The sequence below is a fragment of the Rhea pennata genome, chromosome 15 (genome assembly GCF_028389875.1).
Source record: "Rhea pennata isolate bPtePen1 chromosome 15, bPtePen1.pri, whole genome shotgun sequence".
NCBI classification, from domain to species: Eukaryota; Metazoa; Chordata; class Aves; order Rheiformes; family Rheidae; genus Rhea; species Rhea pennata.
Window position 1 is genome coordinate 4,072,873 of NC_084677.1, and position 20,762 is coordinate 4,093,634.

Sequence of the window (20,762 nt, forward strand, 5' to 3'; positions counted from 1 at the left end):
GCTGGTGAAGAAGCTTTGCAAAAAAAAAGAGCTTTCAAAGGGATGTCAGTCAATTAAAATAAAGGTTTCGGATTCAGGACGGAATTGTTGTAGAAATAGGTGAATCAAAGCAAATGGTCAGTAACTGGTATTCTTATCCTAGATAGTCTGGAGTGACTATTGAGCATATCCCATTTTTAAGGTATAGGGGTAGTATATAATTTGTTAAAATAGCTTCTTCATCCAGGCAATATGTCTGACTTAAATTTTGTTCTGAGTCTAGTCTTAAACTAGCAGACATTATGCTAGCTGAAGACCTGGCTTGTGACATTCAAGTTCTTGATTCCCTATCTAATATTCTTTAATAACAAGCTTTTGTTTCTGTTTTGTGTGTGAAAGAAAAGATACACTAAGGCATACTTAGCTTGATGACTGACAGGAGCTAAAGCCAGCTCTGTTCATGACTACTTTGCTTTAACACCCCCACCCCCCACCCCGGGTTAGCTCCCCTTTCCTCAGAAGTGGAGATGATCAGCAGATCTCCCTGTTTGACTCTTGCTGTAAGGCAATTCATAAATTCAGAACGAGTTAAGATGGATCTATCGAGAAGCCGAAACTTGCTCTGTTTTCACTTCCAGGCATATGAAAAGCGCTTTCCCACATGTCCAGAGATTCCAGTCTTCCTGGGGAGCGAAATCCTGCATGAATCCAAAAGTGATGATGGAGCTATACATATCATTGAACGGAGCTGCAAACTGAATGTGGATGCTCCTAGGCTGCTAAAGAAGGTGAGTGGAATCTAGGGGCACAGTCTTAGGTTTTATTGGTTGGCACAGATTAGTAAAAGCTCTAAGGCTGTAGCCATGGGAGTTTTGCTCCTAAGCTTGCAAAGGGTTGATTTCTGATTTCTCCCTACTCTTTCCGTGTTTGTTTGTTTGTTTCTTCATCCTTTTCAGATTGCAGGGGTAGAGTATGTTTTCTTCATACAGAAAAACACAGTGAACTGGAAAGAGCGAACTCTCCGCATTGAAGCACACAATGAGACTTTTGCCAACCGTGTTGTTGTCCTTGAGACATGTAGTTACTCAGTAAGTGCCTTTTTCTACTTGTCTGTGAAGGAAGTATTGAAAGTCATTTGTTAACATACAGGGTGAAGTTGCTTGAATGAGTTTGAACACTGGACTGTAGCATACTACAGTTGGAAACTCTTGGACTGGAAGGCTGAGTCTTAGGGAACAAGCCTTTTCCAATCTTTTCTGATTGATTGGAGTGTTAGGTCGAGAATGAGAGTAGAAAAAAATGGTTGGAATTCCAGTTAATAAACTCTAGAGCTTGGGCATAGTATTTAATGTGGACATTTAGAAGGAAACCCATAGTATTTATTATAATGGGAGATATGATGAGGTCTGGCAATTAACTTTCCTTTTTGTCTACAAATAAGTGCAAGTTTTAAGATGTTGAGATGCTATTCTTGTCTTAAATATTTGGATAAAAATCTTGAGCCTTATTTGTGGCCTGGGATGTTTCACTTAGTGGCTGTATGTTAGGCAGCAGTGTGCCATTTCACTGTATCTGGGCTATTAGGGCGCAGTCACCATTAAATAGCTTCATCTGTTTCTGGAAGCAATCAGATACTGCTTTTTGTTTCCTAAACAAAAGTCCAGATCCTGTTACTTACCTGCCCTTTTGGTAACTGGACAACAGCTCAGCTTCTAAGAAGTGAGCAAACTAAGTAGCTTCTGTTTCAAGAAAAACACATAGTTGAAAAGCTATTAGCTTTTTGAAAGGTGACGAGGAGCTCCTGAGCCAGGGATCACTGGCTGTGTACATGGAGCTTCCTAAAAAATTACAGTAGATCAAACTTCCATCATTATGAAGGGTGCTGACAGTTCTGATATATTGCCAGGTCAACTCTGCAATTGCTCAGGCTTTGCACTTGCTGGTTTTGGCTGTATTGCCTCTGGCTTGTGTTCCTCGGAAGGAAACGTCAACAGCTGGGCTTTTGAGGGGAGGACTCTTCCTGGAACAGAGCAGGAGCTAGCTGTCTGCATCCTCAAGATGGTTCCCTGGTCTATTTTTACCAGTTTCCTTTTCCTTGCCAGAATGCGCCAGAAACAGATTTATTCTCATCTTTCTACTTCTGTAATGTTCTCTGAAGCAACCTGGTGGAGAAATATCATCCTTTTCTTACAACTGCTTCATATTTCCCCTGGGTGTATTTGTGTCTCTGATAGTACTCGCTATATCTTTTGGCAGGGTAAGGGGTAGAAGCTGAATCTTTTTTTTTTTTTTTTCCCTTTCATGCCAGTTTGTGAATAGCAGCACCTACAGAGAAAAGGCAGAGTCCCTCAAAAGAGTTGAGTTTAGAACAGGAAAAAGTTATTAGTTTTTTACTGTATGTAGAGTAACTGAGGGAAAATGGGTAGAAAAAAATGTCCTTTGAACTGATAATGGGGGATCACTCCCCGGTCTGCCATGTATTTCCAGTGTTCTGCTGGGAAGACCAACATTCAGTGGCTGAGTTTTTTGTCCAAACCTAGAAGAAAAATTGTTTTATGTTCGTCTTCCTTTGCTTCAGTTATGGAGGTTTTTAACTGCAGATGATGTGAGGCCATGCCTCCTATCTTTCAATAAGAAGCATTGGCATGATGGTGTTTGAAGATGGCAGCCTCACTACTATTTTAGTGCAACTCCTGCCGCTGTATTACTGTTTTGATATGCAAGGCAAAGATGGGGTTTAATCTCAACTTTCTTGTGTGGGAAGAATGCTGTTTTAACCACAGATGTTCATATGTGTAGTTCCTTATGTGCTTCTATTACTCTGGGAGAAGTAGTCTGTCTGCTGAATGTATGTCTGTCAGTACCTCATAGAAAGCCTCTTCTGAATCCTCAGTCTGTAGCTTTAGAGAAAAAGCAGTTGAGTGGGTACCAGCAGCGAGGGCCCTGCCATAATCCAAGTTATCTGCTACCATCCAACTGTATGTATGTCTTTGGACTTAGGTACACCCTGAGAATGAGGAGTGGACTTGCTTTGAACAGTCTGCATCTCTTGACATCAAGTCATTTTTTGGTTTTGAAAGCACAGTGGAAAAAATTGCCATGAAGCAATACACTTCAAACATCAAACGGGTAAGATGGGCTACCCCTTGTGCCACAAAATGAAAGCAAACACCTGCTGTCCATGTGCCTTGGTTTTATTTTCTGTAAAATAGACCCAGTATAGTTTTATACTTCTTTTTGTTGCTTGTCTCTCTGAAATTGCTCAGTAGGACAAATGAAGGAGAAAAAAAAAAAAAAACCCAAAGCCAGTGTGCAATGAGCAAAAACAATCTGCTCACTGGAATGTTTCTGTGTAGAGGAGGGAGCAGGCTGTACAAGCAGAGGGCTGCGGTGGATGCTGTGGTGCCAGGTTCCTCAGGCACAGAGGACACTGTTCTCATATAAGAAGCAAAAGTTCTGGGTAAATATAAGCACCTTGCCTCTCCAGTAGCTTCAAGGAGAGGCGGTTTCTTTTGGTGGCTTCTTCCCCTGGGTTGCAGAGGAACAATGCAGCAAACTGATATTTGGGAGTAGAAGACCAGGATAAAAGTATTATAAAGGTAGCTGAATCCACAGCTTTGAAATTTGCCTGATCAATGTTGTATTTTGCCATTTTTGAGTGTAAAAGCACTGTTTAACAGCTCTAGTCACCTCTCCTGAAGGAAACTCCTTCTACACCTTGCTGGTTTTCATGGGGTGGGGCTGTGTTTTTTTACTAATATGAGTTTTCCCCTCCAGGGTAAGGAAGTGATTGAACACTATCTGAAGGAGCTGATCTCCCAAGGTATCACATTCATCCCCCGATGGACACCACCTTCAGAGAGTGGACAGAAGGATGAGCAAACCCTGGCTGTTGGACATGATGCCGATGATGCACTGGTGGAGTGTGGGGCTCGTGGAACTACCAAAGAACAAGCTGGCAACTCCTGCCCGCCGACGGAGGCAGTCAGCCCTGATGGTATGTGATGTCGCAGTAGCAGCAAATGGCAATCTAAATGCTTTGAGTAGTACTGTGTGACTAATGGGTTTATTTTTATTTCTTTTGGCATGAGTTTTTTTTTCTTCTGTACTGTGGGCAAGGAGGAGAAGAAATAATCTTTTTTTTTTCCGAACAAAAACACAAACACCTGCCCCCCCCCCCCCAAACAGAAAAGTCAAGAAAGAGCAGCCTTGAAAAGAGAGGAAAAGTAGATTTTATGTTTTTGTTTGATCTGAGAAAAAACATTTATCTGATCTTCGCTTTATATTTTAAATTAAAGAAACCTAAAGTACAAAATAATTGACATATAATAAAAACATTTTGACTCTTTCAAAACTAATGTTTTTGGATTTGGGCCTAATGCATTTCTCACTCAAAATACATAAATAAGGTTTTATCCTTCTGAGTGTTGATCTGAGAATACCTTCTAGACAAAAGAAGATTCTTTTCTCAGAAAAAGAAGTAGGGGGTCATCTTAGTGGAGTGAGAGCTGTGATATTGGGAGTAGAGGTGCAGACTGTACCTCGTGCAAAAGCCTGGAATTTTGGATTCTTACTATTTCTGATCTCACTAGACCTTCTCTGGTAGCTTCTCTGTACGGGAAACAGTCTGTAAAAAGGATTCAAATCCACAGAGGAACTGTGAGTATAAGAAGTGTTCACATGTTTTGAAATCTTCAGATTAAAGTTAATTTAAGAGTGACAGATTCCATCTAGCAGAATAGGAGAGCAGCAGCTCTTGTTCTACTTATGCTTATAAACAGATAAACTTCCCTGGGTTTGCTTCTCAGCTTGTTAACTCTGTAGATTCTGTGGGGACATAGAGCTTATCAAATATAACTTCTGTATTATCAGTCAACAACAGCGTGTCCTGTGGGTGTCCAGTCCTTATTCTATAGCTAATGGTATATACTGAAGAGAATACCCTGTGGGATGCAGAGCTAGCTCAGAGGTTCTCCTCTCAGCCTTCCTTTTTGTGTGCCTGTATGCCTCCAACATAGCTATGGGCTTGCACTGCTCCTCTGTTGGTACCACATTCTCTTCACTGGCGTTTGACAGCACATCTGCTTCTATCTCTGAATGCTGGCAGACTCAAACCCCTTGTCCTTTGTCTCTGATCTGGAGGGACCTTGAGCTGCTGGTACACACAGGACTTTCTCATGACAAAAATCTCTCTTGCTGTCTGAATTGCTAATGTTATTCACCCTTCTCCTCTGTTCATAAGTAGGAAAGTAGGATAATGTTTCAATTTTCAGGTGGTTGCTTTTTTAGCCTCTTGCCATTGGAATAGGGAGTAATGATTTTTTTTTCTTTTCTTTCTTTCTTTCTTTTTTTTTTTTCTTTCTTTTTTTTTTTTTTCTTTTGGACACCAGGAGATTTAAGTGCCCAGAATCTGGAACTGTTAATGATAGATGTGAGTGCCAGAGCTCATGGTATTTCTTTGAAAGCTCCTACTAGGACAGTTCAGGGCTGAATTAAATATTACAGTTCCTGGGGATAAACTGAGTGATCTTGCTTTGATAACGTATACACTGTTTTTGTCTTCATGCCCTAATTGCCATAAGAATGTCACTCGCTCTCTCCCTTCAGGAGAGGCAGCTAAAATGAGGGTTTCTGTGGTCTTCCAGTGTAAATCATAAATAACCTCGCATGGAAATAACTGCATGTCCCAAGTTCTCCCCTGTGGCTTTGCCAATCCTCCTCTGAATTGTTCTGTTCTTTCTCCAGCTGACAAATTGGATGCTGATTACATTGAGCGATATCTGGGCCAACTGACTCCAATGCAGGAGAGCTGCTTGATCCGCCTTCGCCAGTGGCTTCAAGAAACGCACAAAGGCAAGGTGTGTAGATGAGGCATAGCGCACCTCTTTGCAAATCTGATTGGAGTTATTCTCGTAGCTTGCATGCCTTCAGTTTCCCCTTTAAAGCAGAGGATCACAAACAATTTGTGAAGACTTACCTGTTTGGGCAAGGTTAGGTGATGGCCAGCCATGGAAACTGCCTACATGATGTTGCAGCAGTATCCAGCGGTATCACTGACTGCACCTGCATGGCCCAGTACAGTCCTGTCAGTACTGAAAAGGCTGCACTGTGGTCCTAGAGCTTTTGCAGTACATGTAGAGTAGACTTGATCAGTACTTTATCCAGAACAGCATGTCTGGATGGGTTGTTTCCCACGATCTGTAGGGGCACTGGTGGTGCATCTCCTGTCTCCTGGTGGTGCATCTCCTGTCTCTTGACAGATGCTGTTCATTAGAGAGGCAGTGAATAGCACCTATCTCTCAGCTAGTGCATGTCAGCTGTATGTTGTGTGTGTCTTATACCAGGCAGATTGTGTAAGGCTGTGCAGTCAAATGCTGATTTCTTTTAGAAGAATTAATCCTGATCTTGTTTTAATCTCTTATCGATTTTTTTTTTAATGTCAAAACCACACAGAGCTCAAAAAGAGGAGACTGTCTTACCTCCTGGTTTGAGATACATTGAGTAAGTTTCAAAAATAGAGGAGCTGAGGACACTAGTTTGGGGCACATACAGCTGGAGCTGGCCAGCTAGCGTAGGTGGAAATGTGTTTCTCTGAAAAGCAGAATGGGAACTTCAGGCCAACAGCAACCCTTCTGCTGTAACATTCATTAGCTCCCCGGGCTCCTCCTTGTCTAAGGGTAGTCTCTGTGTAAGACCAAGAGGATAAGTGGTATGTGGCTGGGAAAAGAAAAGCCTGGAAAATCTTGAATATCTTTAGAGGGGAGTCTAACTCTCAAATTCTCTGATGCAAAAAGGTTGCATGGGAAGGAAGAGAAGAGTATTTGGATGGACTGGGTGGATGGTGAATGCTTAGGAAGAAGGGAAAACAGGAAAAAGGTAGTTGAAAACAGGGCACAGCTAGATAAGGTTTCAATAGTAATAGTTTTCTGGCATAGAAGGTACTGCTTACAGTCATGCAGAATGGTCTAGGAGCCACCCAGCTTTCATGGCTTTTTAAAGGTTTTTTTCTTTTTTTTTTTTGGTTAACCGGCCTCTTCAGAAATGTTATTTGCAAGGAGCATTGCAGTACTTTCTGCATGCATTGCTCTGTCTTGCTCACAGCTGAGGGAAGGCATATAAAGGGTTCAAACAGTTTTAAAGACCTGTTTTTCCTTAGGAAAACTAATGTATATCACTTACTCAGAAATAAAAAATGTAGCAAAGACTTAGTGTTGTAGTTCTGCTGTTTGTGAACTCATAAGCTCAGCATGTTATTAAGTTCCCTTCTGCGTGGGTGGGTGTGTGGATTCTATAGGTACCTATTGATGGAGAAACAGCAGAGAATAGCAGGTTGAAGAGAGGAAAAATGTGCTGAGAGATAGTGTGTAAAAGTCTCCGACAAACTGATGCACTCTGGAGACCAGTTGTGCTGTTGAATCTGCAAGAGCTGATAAATTCAGAACGCCAGGTGTCTGCCAAATCTATCCAGGGCCACCGGCATATACTAGTATCAACAATAGGCTGTATCCAAGATGCCAGTTGCTGCTATAGGCAGGGACTGCAGGATTAGATATAACACCTGATGAAAAAAGGATCCTGTGAGGGACTTTCTGAACACCTACCTGCAAGCCACCAACATGTCAGTATGATGTTATGCCTCTGAGTTAATAGCTGGGGTTGGCCTCCCAACCAAGGTAACTGAGTGCATTTGAGTGAACTGTGTGGATAGTTATCTGCTACTAATAACAGCTTAACTAATAAAAGGTCCTCTAATAAATATTGGTTGTGATCTGTGTCTCCCCTGATTAGATCCTCTGTCAGGGAAAAGGGAATCGAAAGAAAACAGGGAACAAAGGGCAGGGATCAATCCTAGGTAAAAGTATATAGGGCTGAATTCAGCAAATTTAACTCAGTGCTAACTAAACTTCTCTAAGGACTGCTGATGCAGGCTGACTTCCTTGAACTTAAAACTTAGCAGAGAAGACAAGCCCTGGACAGTTATGCTCTGAAATATAGTACTTGTTTTTTCAAGCCTACTGTGATCTGTCTGGCAAAATAGTGTGGACTTCTCTGACTGGAAGGAGATCCCTTAGCTATTGGGTATCCTGTTGAAAGCCAGCCTTAGGTGAGGGTACAATTTTATCCATGCTTGTGACCTGCAAGGGTCCCAATTTTTGAAGAAGCACAGTCTGTTCTTCCATGTTCCCTTCCCCCCTTGCTGCCCTTAGTCAGAGTCTGGGGAATGGAAGCTGGAAAAGGTAAAACGGAGAGCATGTGAGCAGTGTGAAACAACTGCCCGCTGGGGTGCTTAGAGCTCTGTAAGTGCACAAGCTTGCTATTCCTCAGAGACACCTGTGGAGTTAGCTGCCTTGACAGGGTATGGCTGACTGCTCTTGGGGAGAGCTGGGAGCAGCATCGTACTCCCTGAGTAGGCTTTGTGATAAGGCATAAGCAAGTAGGATGGCACCAGACTTTATCCTAAACTTGCTTGCTTCTCTTGAAATGCAGATTGCCCATCAGAATTATACAAAATCAGAAACGTTTCCTATATGACTTCATTTTTTTCTGGAGAGGTTGTCATCTTGCTATGACTTTCTGCTCTTTTAATTCAAAGCAGGAATATTTTTATTGCTCTGTGGAAAATATATATGTGTGTGTGTATATTTGTAGATTTCTTGTTTCTTGGAAATTTGCCATCTTATTTTTATCCTTTTCTGTTTTCCTGTTTCACTGTCTGTTCTCTTCTCCTTTCAAAACACAGTGCTCTTTATAATTGGATTTGTCATTGTTTTAAAAATCTGTGTATTTGAATAAATTGAAATTTCAAGCTGCTAGTCAACAGTTTTCTACCATGTAGAAGAGTGTATGTGGTTCCACCAGCTAGAATTAAAACTTTATTTTCTTGCATATGGCAATTTAATGCTTTGGTTGGACCAAGATAGTTGAGAGAGTTTCCAAGTCTACTCAGAGCTCTCTGCCTTTGATCCAAAAACAAGTGTTGGATTTTCCCAGGTCTACAGTTTCTAGATATTGCAGTGATGTGAACTTTGTCTCACATAGCTACTGGTAAGATGCTACTTTCTATGTACAGTGTAGGTCTGAAAACCATTAGAAGTAGCAAAACCTTGGGTAACAGCTGTCCCCTCTCCCTCCTGTTAGCAGGAGATCCAAGGGTTGTTGTAGATATTTGTGGATTTTGTCTGCTGTCTTGTGAATAATGACTTCCTTTGAGCAGCAAAAATGAAAATGTAAGTCATCTGATAAGAAGTCTTTAATAGTAACTACAATGCAGAAAAATGTTTTGGGCATTCTTCTAAATACCCCTGAGATCTGATTTGGGAAGGTCGTTCTTTCCCTGTTTACCATACAAATACAGTATTTGCAAAAGCTTCAGGCTGTCTGACCTCCACTCTTTTCTTCCCATGGAATTGATTCTTACTATCTCTTGCAGCTTCACATCAGCTTGTGAAACTGAGACTGTTCTCAGCCTGACACTACTGGTGGCTTTGCTTTCTTCCTTGCTTTCTATTTTCATCAGCATGTCAGAGAACAAACAAAAGAGCTTTGACTCCTGAACACAGGCTTTTTTTTTTTTCCCTGTATTACAGTCGAGCTCAGATTGCTTGCATTGTGCTAAACAGTACAAATAGTCTGGAGGAGACTATTCCAGCTCTAAACAATTTGCATTTTTAATGGAAACCTGATGCAGCCAATGAGGTCAAACACATTTTGGGGGAACTGATGTGAAGTGACTGAGAAGAGCAATCAAGAGCATGTGCAGCTAATAATCCAGTTTTCACAGCTGGCATGCTTTTAGTAAAATTTGGCACTTCTCTGGGATCTGCCAGGGTTATTGTTAATCCCTGCTGCCTAATAATAGGTGGTAGCTTTTTTTTTGGTTTTCACTAAAAAGGGGGCTTTGGGAGATTTAGAAGGAAGTTGAAATAAGCCATTTTACAGACTCAGTTTGGAAAGGCTTTTGTGCCTGTGATGTTGGAATTAGTAACCAAAAGTGTTGGAATGAGTAATAGAGTGAGGGTATATTGTGGTGTGTGTTTTCTTTTTAATAAGAGCTGGAGTATAGTGTGGTTGAGGCAAAGGAGAGCCTGTAGAAGAACTTAATCTTGTGTTCAGAGGCCAGCAAAAGCAGAAGAGGGGCCTGCACAGAAGCTGAAGTAAAACACTATGAAAACTGTACAGTTATGATCCTTTGCCAAATAGTGCAGGTTAACTTGGTTAATGTGTTGCCTGAGGATGCTTTTCATCTTTTGCTAGTTTGATTTACAGAGATAAAATCTTGCAGCCCTATTACTTTCATCTAGGATTTTGTTGCTTGCCATTGTGGATAGCCAGCTGAGGGAAACTTTAGCCAGCACACACAGTTTGCTTGCTGGGCTTTCTGGCCATTTGCTCAGTGCAGTGCCTTCTCAAAGGCTGTGCATATGCATGTTTAATTCCTCCTCGGATAAACATCAAGCCTGTATCTGTAGAAGAGATGTGGATTGGTTGCTTTCTTGTGGCTAGCACCATCTGCTGCAATGAATGGGATTAGCTAGGCAGGGAGGGAGAAATAAAGATGGTAAATTTAATCTTTGTTGTCATTGTTGAAGAGTTTAAAAACTGCTGCATTCTCTGCAGGTTTCCCTGCAGGTTTTATGGAACGGTGGTACAAGTAACATACCAGTACTGATCCCTGGACTTTCTTCTCTCAGATCCCCAAAGATGAACATATCCTTCGATTTCTGAGGGCTCGTGACTTCAACATTGACAAAGCTCGAGAAATGCTCTGTCAGTCACTCACTTGGCGAAAGCAATATCAGGTGGATTACATCCTACAGTCGTGGAGGCCTCCAGCCCTCCTGGATGAGTACTACACTGGAGGATGGCATTATCAAGACAGAGGTTAGAAGCTGCCTCTTGCATTGACACTACAACATAGTCTGTACTGTAAGACCTCATAAGTAACCTGTGGCTTTTGAAGAAAGCTGTGCTGAAACTTTTTAAATAAAAACAGAACAAAATGCTATTGTGGGTCAATTTTAACACCTACAAATAGCTGGACTGTTTTGCTGAAGCTTCGTTATTTTCTCTGCAGAGATCTAGCAGACTAGATCTAGTGTAAAGCACTTCTTTGATTGAATGGCCTTTGAACACCATTTTTATCCTTTTCAGATATTTAATGTGGCATTTTTAAAGGGTAATAGAGTAGCCTGGGAGACTACAATACTTGCCTATATTTGTAGTAGAAGCTTCTCCTACTATGCCTACTTCTTTAGCTACTCCTAAAGTTTAAGGACAGATTCTATCTCCAGACAATCTGCTTATGTTGCTCTTACCTTGGCCTCACTAATTGAGACTACCAAAGAGCAAACAATGTCTTATCACTTGGGACACTCTCTGACTAGGCAACAGTCAGAGAGTCAGCAACCCTCTACAGTTATTCTTCTAAACTACATCTTTCACAAGTATACGGCATGTTGTCAGTCACACGAAACTGAGCTTATGGTAGTCCATCTGCATACCTCTTCTCTACAGTCTCAGTTTCAAATTCACCAAAGAGCTGATGAATTTGAATTATTTATTTGTAATAAATACAAATAAATACCCAATATTTGGGCATTCTAAGTTCAGTTATTTTACTTTTAAACCCTTATTTTTGTTTTAAAGATGGGCGACCGCTCTATATACTTCGTCTTGGCCAGATGGACACAAAAGGTTTGGTGAAAGCCCTGGGAGAAGAATCTCTACTGCGACATGTAAGATCTACTTTCATTTCTCAGCTGAGGAACTATACTTGCCTTGGGAAACTTGTGAAACTAGAAGTACTAGGGAAAATAGAAGTACCTGTTATAGTACAGCAGGAATCTATCTGCCTGATGCACAAAGAAATAATTCCTGGCTTTCATTGCTGGCAACTCTAAGTTGTAGCTTTGGCTTAGTGCCTTTGGCATGGCATAACTTCCTTGCCTTCCTGCAGAGACAGAATTTGAAGTGAGATGTTATAATGGTATAAATGGAACAGAAGGATGTTTTCTGATAATTTGCAGCTCAACTATGAACTTTCCATGGCTCTTGCCTACAGCTTAACTAATAACACTTGGCTTGAGACTTATATTTCATTTTTTATTTTCAATGTCTGTACCTTGCATGTTCTGCAGAACTTATTTTTCAATAGAGCAGCCTTTTTTGCATAGAATCTTTTTCTGTTTTGTATACTGCAAGTTCTCAAATTGGTATATTTCTGGGTTCTCTGTTCTCTGAAAGAAGGTTTCTAGGTCCTCCTGGTTTCTCAGTCATACTCAGGTTAATCTCAGCCTATACTGTCTTTAATTTCAGGTTCTGTCAATTAATGAAGAAGGACAAAAGAGATGCGAGGAAAATACCAACCTCTTTGGCCGCCCCATCACGTTAGTATAGTTAGTTTTTCTTGTATTGTTACAGAATATAACTGGAACGACGGGAATAATGTTTCCATGAAGGCTTTAAAGATATTCTTAAACTCCAGACAGCAGTGTGGCGCATGCTTCTTATGGACTGTTCCAGCCTGAGCTTGGGGTACTGTATATTGTGAAATTAAATGCAAGTTAATTTGACAGCTTCATATGCAACCAATATTGGCTCTTCCCTACATTATACATCTTTTCCAGCCCCCCTCCAAGGGGATTTAACCTTGTTTCTCTGGTGATTTTAATCCAAGTCCTTAAAATTCTTTTTTTTATACAGAGAACTGTCTGCCAGACTCCACTTCCATCTTAAAATGCAGTCTTCAAAATGCACTTTTTAGTTATTTTTAGCAATGTGCCTGCATATCTTCATCCTCTTTCACACTGATGACGTTTTCTCTTGTCTGTTTTATGCTTTTGGATCCAGTCTACCAAAAGTTTGCTGCCTGAGTGAAGATCTACTTCTATTGTATAGAAACTGCTGGTTTACCTCATTGAATTAGATTCTTGTGCAATTTGTGGTTTTACTGAAATGAGCGTTTCATGGATGATAAACCAAGCTTTCACTTCGCAATGAAGTTCTGACAAGTAGCTTTTCGGTGTTTTAGATCCTGGACATGTCTAGTGGACTTGGAAGGCTTGAATATGCGGCACCTCTGGCGTCCTGGAGTTAAGGCCCTGCTTCGGATAATCGAGGTTGTTGAGGACAACTACCCTGAAACCCTGGGGAGACTACTGATAGTGCGAGCCCCCAGGGTTTTTCCTGTACTCTGGACACTGGTGGGTGAAATTTGGACTGCAGGGATCATAAGCACTTGCATTTGTACGAATAGCTAAAACCACCCAGTCATTGTATGTTCTGCTTATTTGAAGACTTGGAGGGGGACGGGACTTCCTGGTAATACATGGCTGAACTCCTGAAGGGCTGTAGCACTGCTATAGAATAATGTGTTTGATTTTCATCACTGTCATTCCACCACAGCAGGACAAAATGTAGGATCTACACTGTAAATCTTCAGAAGTAGCCCAACCATGATAGGTTTTCATGTTGATGGGAAAAGACAAAAGTGTTAAGTCTCATGCTAAAGGGCGCTGAAGAGAGAAGTTACATATATGGTACTGTCTGCTAAATGTTGTTCTGGCAATGTAAAAACACACTTGACAGATTTCTTGGGAAGCTTCTGTGTGGTGAGGTGAGAGGATATAGTATAATGTTACCTCTTGCTTTGGGGAAACAAGCAGTCACAGTCACAAAGCTTGATACGATTGCTGATCTGTGTTTCTGCTGACAAGGCCTTTCAGTCTAGGGTCTGCAGCATCCCTGGAAGATGGTATCAACGCTGTCTCTAATTTCACCTGATGGCGTAGCAACGTTCCTCCCCCGCCTTTTTTTTTTCAGGTTAGTCCTTTTATCAATGAGAACACAAGGCAGAAGTTCCTGATTTACAGTGGGAATAACTACCAGGGTCCAGGAGGGCTAGTAGACTACGTGGACAAAGATGTGATCCCAGACTTCCTAGGAGGAGATTGTGTGGTGAGTCTTCCTTCCTGTAGTGCGGGCGGAATCTGCAGTGTACAAATTCCCTAGAGTCCTTTTCAGAGCTTCTGGCCTTTCAGTCCCTTCTGAAAGGCAGTTACATCTCTGCTGTGGCTGGGATACCACTGCTCTGAGTGCCTACAAACGGACAGTTTGTACCACTGATGGTTTTGCCTTGAAGTGATGATGCTGCCCTGGAAAAGGAAGGGGGTTAGAAGTCAAGATAATCATTGCAGTTCATGTAAATTTAGGCCAGCTGTGAAATCTTATACTAACCAAGGATATCTACCTACAGTATCATGGTATAGCTAACTTAATACTTTACCACTACATTAGTATGATTCCTCATATTTGTGCATGACTCTTCCAGTGTAATGTCCCAGAAGGTGGGCTTGTTCCCAAGTCACTCTATCAAACAGATGAAGAGCCAGAGAACTCGGATCACATCCGGTTATGGACAGAAACAATCTATCATTCTGCGAATGTTCTCAGAGGAGCTCCACATGAGGTACAAACCAGAACTTTGTATAGCTAAAGGAGGAGCTTAGCCTTAACAAGCAGAACACATTGCTGATACCAGCTGACTAGAACAATGAGTGGCTCCCAAAATGCAAGTGCTAGATGTTTCAGCCATAGCCTTCCTGTCTTGGGAAGGCTAAGATAGGCTAGCTAGTAGCTACGGGTGTGGAAGTTAAGAATGGTCACTTACGAAGCAGTGCCTCTTATCTCTAGTGTGAGCAGTTCTTCTGCAAGATGCAGTCTCTTCCTCCTTTTTGTGAGGAAATAAAGGCTCCCTCAGTTCCTCTTCTGTGATAGTACTGCTTCCATTCTCTGAGATGCATATAAGGTGGTGATAAAAGGGAGTACATAAGCTGACTTTGGTAATCTGAGTATGTCTTAAAGGCGTTTAAGGACCACTTTAACCTCATACAGTCCACTAGCTTCACTAATGATGAGTACCTCTGATCGGCCTGTTTGGACTTCTTACAAAACAGAAGTGGCTTCTGGAGTACTTAGCCACTCTTAAGCTGCTCTTTGCTGTGGCCCTGAATGCGTTGCTTCAGTTCCATTGAGGCTTTCCCAGAACTAGCAAATAATTTACAAGCAACTCTGACACAGGGGAAAAATGTGTAAAAACGAGCAGATCTACTGGTGTGGAAGGTTGGGACTGGGAATCAATCTGTATCCTCCTTAGGAATAAACACAAATACTTTAGCTAAAAGACTATAGAGAAAAGCATCTTTGTATCGGCTGGAGGAAGATGCTGGCTGTCATCTGAAGAGCTGACTACTTAAAATGTGCTTGTTTGGTCTCCTTCTCAGATACTTGTAGAGATTTTGGAAGGGGAATCTGTGATCACTTGGGACTTTGACATCCTGAAGGGAGATGTGGTGTTCAGCCTCTTTCACTCCAAACGAGCTCCTGAAACAAGTCGCAAAGAAGCCACGTTACCAAGTACCTCTATTGCGGGGGACAACATGCAGCTAATTGATAAGACATGGGTCCTTGGGGTGGATTACAGCCGTATGGAATCTCCGCTGGTTTGTCGGGAAGGAGAGAGCATCCAGGTCAGATGTGTTTGGGTCCCTGTATTGATCTTACAATCCTAGCAAAATCCAAAATGGAGGGAAGTGGAGAAGGAACAGAGGGGATGAGGAATCATGTATTGTTGATGAATATTCTCTGGATTCCCTAGTAAAGTGACTACTACTGCAGTTCTAGTTTATACAGAGCTATTGGAAAGTGATACCATAATCCATGATAAAAAGCTAATTGAAATTAGTGGAGTTCTTTTTACTAGCGTTACGAGGTTTTGGTTCACACATATAAAATAAAATTGAACAACCTATGTTCCCCAAAGTATTCAGTTCAGTAGTTTCTTTTGACTTCTGTGAAATCATTCAGCTATTTCTTAAGACTTCTGGTAGTCACCTGATGGCACTCTTGGTTTTTTTTCCTTCCAGGGATCCCATGTGACTCGCTGGCCTGGCTTTTACATTCTCCAGTGGAAAATGCATGGCCCTCTGCCCTGTTCTGGCACTAGCCTCCCTCGTGTGGATGATGTCCTTGCCTCTTTGCAAGTTTCCAGTCACAAGTGCAAGATCATATACTACTATGAGGTGCTTGCATCCAAGGATTTCAGGTAGGAGACTTACTGGGGGGGGTTTATTGTGTCTTGCAAGAGAGAAGCCATTTGAAAGGACTGAGAGATTAAAACATCCAGATGTCTGTCACCTCCATAGTGTGCATGTTTCATTGATAATAAATTGGATTGACGCAAGCTTGGTGATAGCAGAAAAACTCCTCTTAGTGGTGTAGGTAATAAGGTTTTCACTTTGTAGCAGGTATACCTTGGCTGTATTATTCACCAGTGGAACTGCTGCTTCAGTTCCTGCTTACAGATACCTAAAGTGGTGAGGGGTTTGGCTGATGAGAGGTTTGATCTTAGTTGGGAACATTTGAGAAGTTACTTTTGGAGTAACTTACAAAAGTCAGCTGGTCTGTTTCGTAAACTGGTTTGGCATTTGGGAATGATGTCAGTCATGTGGCTTAGAGTGCTTTCTGAATAGACAAAAATTTCAACCTCTGCAGGATTTGTCTAACTCTCTTTAATGTGAAAAGTATATTTCTCATATCAACCATTGGGAGGTCTGAATACTTCGCAAGTACTTGCAGACCTTTTACTAAGAGCTCGAAGAAGTGTTAGGTAGACCAGACTTGCAGATGGACAGGTGCTGACCTGGAGAATAATGATGTGACTTGCCCAGATCCTGTTGAGTCAGAGCAGCAGTGAATTCCTCACTCTAATCATTCAAACCTATTTCCTGTTGCTCTGCTTGTGTAAAATGCGTTGCAGCTAGACCAAATCCAGTTTGCCAGGAGCAGGAAGGAACTGAAGACTATGGCCGGACAAGCTGGAGGTGGGACTCTTGTGCTCACACACCAGAGTTCTCACATTCATAGAATCAGTAAGGTTGGAAGGGACCTCTGGAGATCATCTAGCCCAACCTCCCCGCTCAGCAGGGTTACCTACAGCATGTTAGACAGGGTTGCATCCAGGCGGGCCTTGAACATCTCCAGAGAAGGAGACTCCACAACCTCTCTGGGCGACCTGTGCCAGGGCTCCCTCACTCTCACAGGGAAGAAATTCCCCCTCACGTTCAGGCAGAACTTCCCGTGCTTCAATTTCTGCCCATTGCCTCTTGTCCTGTCACACGGGGCAACTGAAAAGAGTTTGTCCCCGTCCCCTTGACACCCTCCCTTCAGGTACTTGTACACATTGATCAGATCCCCCCTCAGCCTTCTCTTCCCCAGGCTGAAGAGGCCCAGCTCTCGCAGCCGTTCCTCACAGGGCAGGTGCTCCAGCGCTCTGATCATCTTCGTAGCCCTGTGCTGGACTCTCTCCAGTAGCTCCATGTCTCTCTCGTCCTGGGGAGCCCAAAACTGGACACAGTACTCGAGATGAGGCCTCCCCAGGGCTGAGTAGAGGGGCAGGATCATTAACTGTGGCAGTTATTCTGACCACATTCACTAAGTTATGCAGCATCTGGAGGGCTCTTTAGTTGTACATTTCTGTTCAGGGGCTGTATATACAGCCCCAGAGTTCCAGCTGTGTCCCACTCCTAGAATAACTGTAAGAGACAATTTATAGTACCTGTAGCTAGCAAAAAGATGTCTGTGACAATTTTTTTCATTGTGACACAGAGGAATCCTGAGATTCTTAGAGACCAAATTGAAAATGATGGGACAAAAAAAAAAAAAAAAAAAAACCTTTTCGAAGCATTACAAAGTAAGTTGATGTATCCAGTTATCTGTAAATAGCTGCCTAACTAATGCATCTTTTTCATCCCATCCCAGGGGATCCATGTCAAGCCTGGAATCTTGCAACAGTGGCTTTTCCCAGCTCAGTGGAGCCACAACATCTTCTAGCCAGTCCCAGAGCAGCTCCCACCTTTCTAGATAGCAGGATCAAGACTGTGCTGACGGGGAAACATTGCTCTGGGCTTCCTGGCTGCCCCTCGAGCTGCTCTGTGCACCAGACCAAAGAGCCTGCAGGGGCTGAGCCTTGAGGCAGCCTTTTATGTGACCACAGGTAGTAGCCATTTGGACACAGAAGGCCTTCTGGGAAATGTTTTCAACAAAGAACTTAGAATTCAAATGGCAGACTTAGAATTTTTATATGGCAGTTATTTATTAGTTATCTTTTTCAAAAATTAGGTTTTGGATGGGTATCAGTTTGCATGAATTTATGTATTACTGAAGTTTAAAGGGCTCTTTCCAATCAGTCCTTTTCCTACACATGGTAGAGCAGACTGATGTTGCCTTATCTGTTATGATCTGTAGGACTAGATTATTAATGTGTAGCAAAACTAATCTAGTTTTCTGGGTGCCCAGGGTACCAATTACACATCAGAAAGTAAAGTGGGCATTTCAGCAGCAGGGACTTAAAGCAAACTGTAAATACCTTAATACAGATATAGCATGTTTCAAAAATCAATTCCAGGTCAAACACACAACCTCTTCTGATCTAACTGGATGCTATTAGGAAACTTGTTTTTTTTTTTAACCCAGTGGGACACAAAAATATAAAAACTGTTTTCTAGAAAATACAAGCAGAGAACTTGCCTCCAGTAAGTAGAATCTTTCTTAGACTATTTTTCCTTTCTCCTCAGGTTTACAAGCAATAATGAGTAGATCTGACCCATCTTATTCAAGTGGATGGGAACTGATTCAAATTATAAAGGGCTAAGAAAAGCAATATTTTATTTCCTGAAGGCACAAAATTTTATGGCAGTATTATAGAATTTGTTTCTTTAAAACATGAGCTAACTTGAAATCTTTTTTTTAAACAAAGCGTGTATTTAAGCACTTACTGAAACATTTATTCAAATACTAATTTTAATTTTTAACTTATTTATAATTTGACAAATATGACTATTTATTGAATCCAATTACCTTTTTTAAAGGGATGAACTTTTGTTTTAGAAAGGAGTAACTGATTGTCTTCAATCCAAGAACATTTCTATTTCAGTTCTAATCTTTTTGATTGCTGGATGTTAAGTAAAGGGCTGTATCATACATGACATAGGGGATAGGGCTGTGTGTCATGTTCTCATGCAAGGTAATGCAGGACAGTTCCTTGCTGGGAGAGCTTTTTGGACTCTAAAGGGATGCTTCCTAATATTAAGAAGCAACAAATTAGTTCAGGAGTTATAAGTGCATCTTGAAGATGCACTACGTGCATCATGTTTGTCCGTAATCTCCACTGATGATGTCAGAGAATAGATGTGTAGCAAAGGTGCTAGTGATCCATTTATCACTTCAGATAGCAAAGAAGTATGTATTGTTTTCTAGGAGACAACAAAATGAGAAAAATGGATGTCAAATATTGAACTGCTCTTAGGCATTATTTGCAATTAGCAGACTTGTAAGACTTGTGATATGGACAGATGTCTGCTTCAGGATCTAGCTGTGCTTTGTGAAGATCTCATCTCCACCAGCTGGACATCATTAACTCTGCAGAAATCTGCCAACAGAAGGGAGTATGAGGGCAGTGCCCCATGTGGCTGTGACCTCATGGCTAACCTAGTCTAGAATGAGTTGTTTCCAATCCCTTGTATTAGAGCTGTGGAAGAGTACAAATGGCTCTGGGTTGAAGGAGCCCATGGGGAAACAGCAGAGGTGATGGTGGAATTGTAGTTGCTTCATCCAGCAGAGCAATTCATGTATCCATGCCTATACTTCTCAGTAAAGAGTTGGTTTTTTTTCCCCCTCTCACTGAGTCTTACTAAGGGTGATGGAATTTGTGCAGGTAAGGAGAACATACATGTGAAGTACTTCTTTCTAATCCTGTTTATTTTAGTTATTTTGAAGCACTAAGCATTGACAAAGGAACAAAAAGTGCTCTAATAACCGCAGCAACAGGAGATGAAGAATGTTGTTTAAGTTGTTTCTGTGTTTTGTTTAAGAAACAGAGTCAAAGTTAATCTTGCAGCTTGACATCTTTCACAATGAAAGATGAACCATTAACTTAGTTATACAGCCCCCCCCCCCCCCCCAGGAAGGAGGAAAGTGTGTGTTGGGGGGGGGGGGCGGGGGAATTCCCCATAGTCCTTTCATCTTTATCATTGCTCTCAGATGAATTAAACTTCTGTCTCTGCTATTTCAGTGTAATCGCAGTCTTGACACAAGGAAAAGGAAAACTATTACCTTTGCCATGAAAAATCGAGAGTTGCTCTGGAACTGATTGTGCATGTTATGCCTTTAGCCATAATTAACTCTTTCTAGAAATACACAGTTTCAAACTGATTTTCAACACCTCAACAGCAAAACCAGGCCCCCCTCTGTGCTGTTTCAGAATTCCAGCTTTTTGTGGCTTGCTTTTTAGTTCAAGTATTTCATAATGGTAATTTTCCTGTTTTCTGCTTTGCCCTCAGTTTACTCTGGTTATGTATCTTTTCTCTCTCTCTCTCTCGCTCTCTCTCTCTCTCTTTCATTTAAAAATGTGGCATATGGCACATTCTTCCCATTACTAAATGTTTTGAGTGTTTAACTCTGTCAGTGAGGTATCTGAACTTGTAACTCTCCTATATTTCTGAATTAGCTAGGGAAAAACAGCAGTGAAGGGCTTAGTCCTATGAAGAGTTCCATCTTGGTGACTCCTGGGATATTGCAGATGGTTGAAGTTGGAAGTAGGCTAACAATAGCGGGCCTTTCCCTCTTGTTCTCTGGGGCAAAAGACAACTTTCATTTTTTTGTACCTAGCTGTGCTGATGAATGATAAATATCACTCTTCAGCCCCACAAGAGACTGCTGCCCAAATC

The 20,762-nt window shown here is 41.7% G+C and overlaps 1 protein-coding gene across 1 annotated transcript in view; it reads left to right on the forward strand.

Annotated features, from left to right (window-relative positions):
- SEC14L5 (SEC14 like lipid binding 5) overlaps positions 1-17,915 on the forward strand; it is a 32,595-nt gene extending 14,680 nt beyond the window's left edge. Inside the window, exons 2-15 of the mRNA XM_062588302.1 lie at positions 618-767; positions 936-1,067; positions 2,980-3,108; positions 3,757-3,976; positions 5,725-5,837; positions 10,671-10,860; positions 11,626-11,714; positions 12,295-12,365; positions 13,010-13,181; positions 13,801-13,935; positions 14,309-14,446; positions 15,261-15,506; positions 15,903-16,081; positions 17,797-17,915. Coding sequence (XP_062444286.1) covers positions 618-767; positions 936-1,067; positions 2,980-3,108; positions 3,757-3,976; positions 5,725-5,837; positions 10,671-10,860; positions 11,626-11,714; positions 12,295-12,365; positions 13,010-13,181; positions 13,801-13,935; positions 14,309-14,446; positions 15,261-15,506; positions 15,903-16,081; positions 17,797-17,902 — 2,070 coding nt within the window. The 3' untranslated portion in view covers positions 17,903-17,915. The remainder of the gene's footprint in view (positions 1-617; positions 768-935; positions 1,068-2,979; positions 3,109-3,756; positions 3,977-5,724; positions 5,838-10,670; positions 10,861-11,625; positions 11,715-12,294; positions 12,366-13,009; positions 13,182-13,800; positions 13,936-14,308; positions 14,447-15,260; positions 15,507-15,902; positions 16,082-17,796) is intronic.
- Positions 17,916-20,762: the final 2,847 nt, after the last annotated feature.